The 9840-nt window shown below is 55.4% G+C and overlaps 1 protein-coding gene across 1 annotated transcript; it reads right to left on the bottom strand.

Annotated features, from left to right (window-relative positions):
• Positions 1–329: 329 nt before the first annotated feature.
• Kiaa2013 (KIAA2013 ortholog) lies at positions 330–6282 on the bottom strand. Its single transcript, XM_046424904.2, has 3 exons — positions 5162–6282; positions 2287–3140; positions 330–1017 (listed from the first exon to the last, which is right to left on the bottom strand). The coding sequence occupies exons 1-3, from the start codon at positions 6192–6194 to the stop codon at positions 1000–1002; spliced, it is 1905 nt and encodes a 634-aa protein (XP_046280860.1). The 5' UTR covers positions 6195–6282; the 3' UTR covers positions 330–999.
• Positions 6283–9840: the final 3558 nt, after the last annotated feature.

Raw genomic sequence — 9840 nt, 5'->3', positions numbered from 1 at the left:
TTCCTCCCCGCAGAGGCGAGGGCCCTGATCTTGGCTTCCTCAGAGGCCAGCAGTGGCCCAGCCAGGGCTCGCTCCTGCTCTTGTCGTGTGGCCGGAACGCAGGCCAGAGTGGCCAGGCTCCGCAGGACAGGCAGGAGCAGAAGGCATTCTGAGCCGTCAGCCCACTGTGGCCACCAGGCAGCCCCCAGCTGAGAAGGTGGCCAGCAACACAGCTTGAGGTGACTCCTTGGCCTGCAGAGCTGGGTGAGGCAAGTGTCCTGCTTCAGGCCACCCAGCAATGCAGCAAGGGAGAGGACAGGACAGGGCTCTTGACACACAAACCAGTCGTGGAGGTTTCAAAGAGATTTATTTAAAAACAACAAAAAAGCTTTGGTATTTCAAAACCAAACAATCATCAACTGCTAGAAAGTACAACACCTCCCCCAAAGCCCCAAAGTACAAAACCACAGGTCCCCACAGGCTCATGATAGGGAGACGGTGTGCAAACCGGAGGACACGATGGCACCGTGCTCTCTAGTGGGTGGGGCAGCCGCCAGGGGCCCAGCCCCAGCCCCGGGACTGTGGGGCCTCCCAAGGAAGGGACACCACTCACCATCTCCCACGGAGGCAAAGCCACCCAGCAGATCTCAACAAAAATAAATTAGAATTCATTCAAGAAAGAACACATTAAATTAGGAAAGAACACAATTTTTCCTAAACAAGAGTCTTTTCAAAAGAGGGTCTATTTCCTGGGCCAGAAAAGGGTGTGTGGAAGGAGTGAGTTCAAGTTCAAGTACGCTCCGCACAGGTTCACTTTATTGAGTGGAAGGCTTACAGGTCCACCGGCCCCTCCCTCCCCACGGGACACTCGTTCCTTCCAATGCAAGCTGGCATCTACAAGCGCTTCTGCGTCACTGTCCCCCACAAGGCACAAAGGGTAGGTGCTTCCAAAGGATCCCTTGTCTGTAGCAGCAGATGGTGTCTTGTGCAACGGTGGCAGAAAGCAGGACTCGCGGTTCCTCAGACACTGGGGTCTTCCTGTTCAATCAACAAAACAAGGGATTACTGCCCACCACCACGGGGCTGCCACAGAGCACCAGGGTGGCAGCCATGGAGGTGGCCCTGGTGACCCCACCCAGGCTCAGACCTGCCTGCAGGCAGCTCCTGGCCAGTAGCAGGCTAGTCACCACGGCTCAGCGGCCTGTGACCCAGCGGCCTGTGACTGCTGCCTGGCGTTCCTCTGCTCTGGCATAGCCCAGCTGGAGCACTAGGGAGGGACACAGGTCAGGTCCCCACGAAAGCAGTTTGGCTCATGTCTGGGGAGCCAAGGTACAGAGAAGCCACTGGTCAGCAGCTAAGTGGCAGCCCGCTGGACAGAAGCTGCGGACCCCACAGTGCCAGTGTGGCTCTACCCCAAGCGGTGAAGAGGCGGCTCTGGGGTGGCATTCTGATCTCTCTCTTCTTCAGGCACGAGAACCCAGCCTGCTCCCACCCCCCTGCAGTCGAGCACTGCTTCCTGGGCAGTCCAGCCTTGGGGGCACCAGGAAGGAGCCACAAAGCTCCTGCTTCACCTGGTGGGTCTGGGCTGGGCAGAGAGCCCTGGAGGAGGGAGGGGCTGGGGGGGACAGGGGAGGGGAGAGGAAAGGAGGGGCAGAGGGGGGAGGGGAGGAGGAGGAGGAGGGGAGAGGAGAGAAGCTCAGCTCCTCTGGACACTTTCTTCCCCGCTGCTGCAGACCAGGGTCCCTCTGGCTGTTCTCCCCAGGCCCTGACGGGGAAGCATGGAGGGTGGCAAAGGCAGAGGAGGCTGCCTGACCCCAAGACACAAGATTATCCCAGATGACAGTCCCCACTGGGTCAAAATCACAGCTTTCTGGGGGCAAAGGTGTTTCAGGAGACAGGAGGGGAGTGCCCTGTCCTGTGCTGACCAGAGGGCCCTGTGGATAGAGGCCCACGCAGAGGCACTGTCCTCTAAGGTGATGGACAGGCCCAGGAGTGGGGACAGGGTTCAGAGCAGTCCAGAGGGCTCCATGTCAATCTGGGGTCTGTTGTTTTCTTAAAGGTCTGTTTTTAGTGCCTAGACTGGTGCGGGCAGCAGCTGCCACAGAAGCCGTGGACTCATCTGCTCCCCCTGGGATTCCACAGCCTTCCCCCCAGGCCTCCTCGTGAAGTCTCTCTGATGGCCTCTCAAGACACACGATCTCCTCTCTGTGGTGACGGCTGTGGGCACCAGCTGAGGAGGACACCCTCCTGCCGCGGCCAGCCCCTCCTGTGTGCGAGGCCTGGGCTCTAGGACCGGCGGCGCCCTACCTTGCTCCTGAAGAGGGGCTTGGCCCCTGGCCCGCAGTACTCGTTGTAGATGAGCTTGAAGAGGAAGAGGTGGAAGAGGGTGATGAGGGAGGCCACGCTGAACCAGAAGAGGAAGGGCAGCCCTGGGTCCTGCTGGGCCATGTGCTCGTCGTGGGCCAGGATGGCCTTGAGGTGCAGCGTGTGCCGCAGGTCCTGCAGGTGTGTGAGGTCGGTGGAGATGTAGAGCAGCGGCGTGATGGGCTGCGTCACCATGACCGAGAAGGTGTGGCCCCCGCGGGCCGAGGTCAGCTCCACGGGGTCGTCCAGGCAGCCCGCCTCGCAGGCGTAGATCTTGACGGGCTGCCCGCGGGACTCCACGGACACGTGCAGGTAGGGCTTGCCCTCGGCATCGGCCAGCACGGCCAAGTCGATGTGGTCGGTCTTGTAGCGGATGCCGTGCAGCGCGTAGCTGTTGTGCAGCACGTCGGGGTCAGCCTGGAACTGCAGGTGGTTCTCCGTGAACTGCAGCCCCCCGAAGCTGAGCACCATGCCCTGCAGGATGCCTGGAGCGCCCACCTTCACCAGCCCCTTGCAGCCACGCTTCTGGAGGGTCAGCCTCCACAGGTCAGAGAGCTGCAGGATCTGCTGCACCGAGGACAGCCGGGCCGGCCACAGGTTCTCGGCGTGCATGGTGGCGTGGCCGCTGAAGCAGTGGTCTTCGTAGTTGAGTGTGGCCTCCATCTGGTCTCGCTCCCGGTGGCTCAGGGAGGGGCTGAGCAGAGGGGCTGGCGAGCAGGAGAGCATGTAGTAGAGTGTCAGGTTCACGGTCAGGCCTGATGGCGTGTGGGCGTCGGTGATCTTCTTCATTTCCACCCCTGTAACACCAGGAAGGCTGTGTGTTAAGGAGGAGAGTGTGGCCGGGCACAGAGGAGCCGACAGGTCAGGGGCAGCAGAGGGAAGCTCTGGGCCCCAGTGATGAAGACGAGAGATCTGGTCCCCCTTGAGTGTAGGAGCAATCTACCCGCCTGCCCAACATGGCCACCAGAGCACCAGGGCTTGAAACCTAAAGTCCTGTCCAAAGGCAATAGGGCCTCCCACCTTAGCTGAGGACTGCGCATCCTCGCAGCATGGGGCACCAACCCCAGGACCCAGGACCCCTTCCATGAGAGGCAGTTATCAGAGCCTGGCCAGTCCTGCCGCCTCTCCCACCCCTCTCCAGGCCAGCAGCTTTACTTGCTCAGTTTCTGGGCGTGACTTTGGGGATGGAGGGCCTGGCGCCCGCTAGGCAAGTGCTCCACCACTGCGCTACATCCCCAGCTCTTTCTTATTTGCTAAAATGCCCTGGCTGGCCCGAAACTTGCAATCCTCTTGCCTCAGCCTGGGATTACAGATGTATATCACCACACCTGGCTTAGTCCTGTAGCTTTAAATGATGTCTCCCAAATTTGTATGGACTTGGGTTTCATACACACATGATGGGTATCACACAGTTACCTCCCACATGTGAACAAATTCTAGACTCAGCCACTCTCCTGTTGTTTCTACCCAGATATCTGACAGGCATTTTGAACCTGACATGGAAGGTGGCCCCAAACCAAGCCTTCCCCAAGCTGTCACCAAGCAGATGCAAATTTAGGAGTCATCCTCCAGGTCTCACTCCCCACAGCCAATCCATGTCCCTGCTGCCTCCCACTTCTGTCCCCATGATCACAATCCTGGTCCCAGCTCCCTGCCCCTTGTCAAGGCTCCTAAAGAACCTCGGACCTGCTCTCCCTCATCCACAGGTGCCCCACCCCCAGGCTACACTCTGCACATAGCAGCCAAGGGCCTTTTCAAATGTCATCAGATCTGCCCTCTTCCCATCCCTCTAAGAATAAAATGCACCACCTCTACCAACAGCTTCAAGGCCACTGACCTCGTCAGCACCTGCCAGCCACACTACTAGACCCAACCTGCTCCTGCCACAGGGCAGTCTCCAGTCTGAACACCCTCCTCCCTGTCACATGACTGACTGGCTGAGTCTCACCACTCAGAGGTCAGCTGTGTCCCCTCCTCAGAGAGGCTCCGGGGACGACAGGGTAAGCTGTAGCCCCCACTCCACACTTCCACCCATCACATTTTTAATCCTTCTCCACAGTGGTCTTTATTCAAGATGGTGTCTTATTTAAATTTCACTTTTCTAATGTCTGTCTTCCACCCAACCAGACTTAAGTCCCATGAAAACAGGAACTCTGTTCTGCTCACCTGTTTCCCCCACGCAAAGAACAGCCCCCGGCAGAAGCATTCAATAAATGTTTGTTCAATGAACTAAACTCTCTCTGAGCAATTGAACATACAAGTTCAGACAACTGGAGCCCTGGAGACCAAAATCCCTCTCTCATCCCAACAGGATTTTCTTAACAGTGAATGGGGGAGAGAGCTTTCATTTGGCATGAATGTTCCAGTCTGCTGAAAGAAGAGACTCCAACCTCCTTGCAAACAGATACAGCCACGGTGCCAGGAACACCTCAGCCTCTCAGGAGCCAGGCCAAGCTCAGGCCTGTTCTAGGCAGACCCTGATGAGCTGTGGAGAGGGTCTGGGATTCTGCTGGTTTACCCTTTATGAACTGACCCTATAAATTCCACCTACTCCAATAAGGCCTCACTTTACAACAATACCCAACCTTTACACTCATTTTTTAACTGAAATCTCATCCTCTGAGGTAGATGAGGCCATTAATCCAGGGTCACACAACTGTTAAGAGATTATAAGTACTGAGATCCCCCATCAAATGCCAGGCCCAAATTTTAACCTTCAGGGTCACCTCTGCAGATCTCAGAGAGACACATCCAGGGTGGACTGTGGGCACCCTGGTGCACAGTGTGGTCTGTGCACCAAGACCTTGCCAGGTCTCACCTGGGCTGAACAGCTGCGCCCAGAGGCGCTGGTGATCCTGAAGCAGCTCAACCGCGGGCATCTCCAAGAGCTCCAGCATCTCCTTCCGGGCCAAGTCCTGGAGTGCCTTCAGCTCCTTAGCCGCTTTGCTTTTGAGCACTTGGGGGTTGATGGGGCCTGAGACGTACACCACCCAGAGGACCGTCTCATCCAATTGCGTCTTGGGAGCCACCTGGAGCCGGTTTACTAGCTTTTTGGCAGCCACCACCACCAGGTGCACCCGCCCAGAGGGCACTGGAGTGGATCGGCCCGAGTAGAGGAGGAACTGATGATCTCCGACCTTCTCCAGGGTGCTGGTGAAGGCTTTCGGGACCGGGCCCGCAGTGGGCCCCACAGTCTGCAGCGCGGCCACGCGCTCCGTTGGATTGTTGAGCTGAATGCGCTGCAGATAGACGTGGGGTCGGCCCCGGTGCGCCAGAAAGTCCTCCTGCAGCAGCACACAGTCACGGCCGGACCCCGCGGCAAGACCGGAGGCCGAGGCGGGCCCGGGGCCGGCGGCTGCAGGGCCAGAGCCTGGGCTTCCGAGCTGCAGGCAGCGCACCCGGCGCAGCAGCCCCTCGCGCAGCAGCAGCACTGCCTCTCCAGCTTCGGCCAGCACGTTCAGCGGGCGCAGCTGCACGAAGGGCACGAAGTCCGGGGCCACGGCGGGCTCCCGCTCTCCAGGAGTCACCCAGAGCCGGTTGGCGGTCACGTCCAGGGCTAGGAAGCCGTTGGCCACCAGGGCCGGCACTCCGGGGCCCAGCGGCACGGCTTCGCCGCGCTCCCGCAGGCCGCGCCAGGCGCGGGTGGCCGCCTCCAGGCAGGCAGAGGGCTCGGCGGCGCCCGGCTCGCCGCGGGCCCAGGGCGGCAGGCGCAGGCCGCCCGCCGCCCGCCGCGCCCCGGAGCCCGCGAACCACAGAAGCAGCAGCAGGAGGCCGAGCAGGCAGAGGAGGCGGCGGGCCCAGCTGCTCGACAGCAGTCCCGGCAGCCCCTTGAGCCGCTGCTGCAGCCACATCGGGCCGCCAGGAGCAGGCGACGGCGCGGGGCGGCCGCCGGGCCCGCCGCCCAGCCCACCTGCCCGGCCGGCTCCGCCTCACTCCCCGGCCCGGACCGCGGCGCCCACCCCGACGCCCGCCGCAGCCGCCCGGGGAGCCACCGCCGCCGCTTCCTCCTCCTCCTCGGTTACCTCCCGCCGTCAAACGACGCCGGCCGTAAAGCGCCGCCGAGTCTTTTGCGACAGATGGAAAAGGGGTGGGGCGGGAAGGAGGAGGCGTGGTCACCGCGGGCCTGGAGGCGTCCAATTCACGTGTTAAAAAAAAATCCCAGAGGTGGCCAAGTTGTACACGTGTTGGGCCTCGTTTGTTACTGATGGATTCAGCAGCCCCAAGATTTAAAAAAGTACATTGTTCCTGGAAAATTGATGATCCTCACTGCAATAAATAAATAAATAGATAGATAGATAGATAATCATACGGAAAAGTACAAAAAAAGAAAGAAAAGTAACCATTGGAAAGGACTTCCAGGGAAATATTTTGTTGACAACTCTGCTGGCCTGTCTAGCTGTCTGTATACCAGATGGGGACACAAATCCGGCCCAAGACTGTCAATTCTCTAATACCAAGTGTTTTTCTTGATGTCAACCTTGAGTTTTAACTCATTAAATGACACAACACTAAAATCTCGTATTTCTAAAAATGCCTTTAAATTGTGAATTATCAATGCAAAAAAAAAAAAAAAGAAAAAGAAATTTCACATTGCAGCTTGAGCAGAAAGTTCAGCATGAACACAAGCTGGACAATGGGCGATTGTTTCCACTTGGTTTGTGGGCATTCCAAAGCCAGACAGAGCTCTCACAGTTGGAAATGGAACGGTTGCTTGCTTGAGGTGGCTTCCTGTGGGCTGTGAGTAGACACAGAAATGTTTGTCCAGATAAAGAGCCAGTGCCAGGCTGGAAGCTGTCTGTCTGTGTGATCCTACATATGCTTACCCTTGAAGAAATTAAAGATTATTAGGGGGGGGGGAGTGGTGGTATGCTCCTGTAGTCCCAGCTACTGGGGAGGCTAAGATAGGAGGTCACTTTGAGCCCAGGAAATCAAGGCCAGCCCAGGGAACACAGTCAGACCCCATCTCAAAAGGGAATGAAATTCCAAAATCTTTTTGGGAGTTCACACATCTCACAGAATATCCTCATGGATGCATGGGAATCCATGATGTCCTGTTACAGAAAGCAATTAATCCACCTGCTCACCCTCCTCCCTTTGTGAAAGCCCAGACCAGTGTGATGGGGACGACCAGTGCTTCTAGCCTCTAGTGACTCTGAGGATGAACAAGCTCAAGCAGGAAAAGCAAGCATAGTGCAAGACACATGGGAAGTATTCGGGTGTGTAAACCTGTTCACGTATTTTTGCTACACATACTGGTGTAACGGACGTGTATATATCTTGGCTCACTTCTGTGAATGCTTCGGTGGAAGCAATTCCTGAAAAACAATCCCAGGGTCAAAGGAAAAGCTCGCTTCTGGTCTCTCAACTCCTTTGCCAGACTCTCCAATGCCCTAAGGCAAGTAGGAATGGCGCTGCAGCTATGGGTGAGTGGCAGAGCCACAGAAAGCCAGGGGAGCAAGAAGGAGGACTGGGCATCAGGCTTGGGTTTTGAATTTTTGCCCTGCCCCTTGATAACAAGTTGACTAACCTTCCTGGGCCTCTGTGTTTCCATCCATAAAATGGGGAACATAAGGCAAAGTAGGATTGCTCTGAGACTTCAACTGGATAAGTCCACGGAGCATTTAACACACTGCCTGGTTTAAATGGACTGTTATTGTTCAAAAAAAAATTTTTTTTTTTGGTACTGGGGATTGAACCCACGGTTGCTTAACCACTGAGCCACATCCCAAGCCATTTTTTTTTTTAATATATGTAGATTTTATTTAGAGACAGGGTCTCACTGAGTTGCTGAACTCGTGATCCTCCTGCCTCAGCCTCCGGAGCTGCTGGGATTACAGGCACACGCTACTACACCCGTTAACTTATTTTGACTAGGAAACACCTAACACCTGTCCATGATGCAAAATTCAAGCACAAAATTGTGAAGGGTGACCATGTACTTTTCTCCCTCCTGGGGCCCCAGTTAATCTGTTCTTTCTTCTGTGTAGCCACTATTACCCATTCCTTGGCTATTCTTCCAGATTCCTTGAAGAGTCTTCTATTTGTATCTCGGTATATCCATACTTTTTCCATACACAGAAATTGTAGCATATGACATATACTTTCTTTTTTTTTTTTTTTTTAAATATTTATTTATTTATTTATTTTAGTTCTCGGCAGACACAACATCTTTGTTTGTATGTGGTGCTGAGGATCGAACCCGGGCCGCACGCATGCCAGGCGAGCGCGCTACCGCTTGAGCCACATCCCCAGCCCCGACATATACTTTCTTTAAAAAAAAAAAACAACTTAAGGGAGGGCTGGGGACACAGCTCAGTTGGTAGAGTGCTTGCCTTGCACAAGGCCATAGGTTCAACCCCCAGCACCATACACACACAAAAAAATCATTTTCAGTTTGGAAATTATTATTATCATTGTTGTTTGGGTTAAATACCAATGGGAAGCCGGGCACGGTGGCGCACACCTGTAATCCCAGCAGTTTGGGAGGCTGAGAGACAGGAGGATTGCGAGTTCAAAGCCAGCCTCAGCAACTGCAAGGTGCTAAGCAGCTCAGTGAGACCCTGTCTCTAAATAAACTACAAAATAGGGCTGGGGATGTGGCTCAGTGATCGAGTGCCCGAGTTCAATCCCTGGTACCAAAAAAAAAAAGCCAATGGGAGGTGGCAGCCCATCTGGTAGCACAGAGTGTGTCTATCTCTCTGAGCTGTGGCTCTTCCTTAGGCCAACAAAGAAAATGAATAATAGAAGAGGTTAAAACCCAGCAAAGCCCTCCTGGCACTGGGAGCTGTCCTCCAGCCTGGCTGCCTCTGCACCTTCTCTGTAAAGCTGAGTCCTGTGCCTTTAACTATCCACAGCACGTGTTGCACGTACAGGGAGTAGCATCTGGGTGGCAGCCACCACTGGTTAAAGAGACAGGCCTCCTGGATGAAGCTTGGACCAGGTGCAAGTTTTAGGGATTCGGAGAAGGGGACAGGAAACAGATACTAAAATAGTGGAGGGCAGGTTTTGCCAGAGTGAATCCTTTCTTTTAAAGAGGCCAGCAGCCCCCAAGAATAATTCCCCCTCCTGATTTATGATGATTCTGAGGATTTGAGCCAGGTACCACTAGCAAAGAATTTTTTTCTATCCACGGCACATCGTTGAACTCTAGCAAACAGGCAGTTAGAGCTGGGTTCCAGTGCTACTTCTGTGGCCCCACAGCAGCCCAGTGCTTCAATTTTCAGAGCCCCACTTGTCTTATTTTGCAAATGGGAATGATACTGCCTAACTTGAGGGCTCTTGGGAGCGGGAAATGACAGAGAGCTTTGAAATGGAACCAGTCAGCACAAGCTTGCCACTTTTGCCTCTGCTCTTGCTTGCATTTCCTGCTGTGAGGGTTTGGAATCTGTCTGCAACCTCCTGAATTCAAAACATCCGGTGGATTTGGCACCAAGTCCTGTCCCCAGCTGCAGAAAGTCCCAGCCCTGGGTCCCACAGAGGCCCTAGATTCTGCTCACT

Source organism: Marmota monax, unplaced genomic scaffold, assembly GCF_021218885.2.
Source record: "Marmota monax isolate L192 unplaced genomic scaffold, Marmota_monax_Labrador192_F-V1.1 WCK01_AAM20220418_F8-fsc00080, whole genome shotgun sequence".
NCBI lineage: Eukaryota > Metazoa > Chordata > Mammalia > Rodentia > Sciuridae > Marmota > Marmota monax.
This window is presented reverse-complemented; position numbering and strand designations above follow the sequence as displayed.

Coding starts and splice junctions, on each gene's coding strand:
- Kiaa2013 (XM_046424904.2), bottom strand. CDS start 6,194: ATGTGGCTGCAGCAGCGGCTCAAGGGGCTGCCGGGACTGCTGTCGAGC. Junction 3,141..5,161: donor GGCGCAGCTGTTCAGCCCAG/GTGAGACCTGGC, acceptor CTGGTGTTACAG/GGGTGGAAATGAAGAAGATC.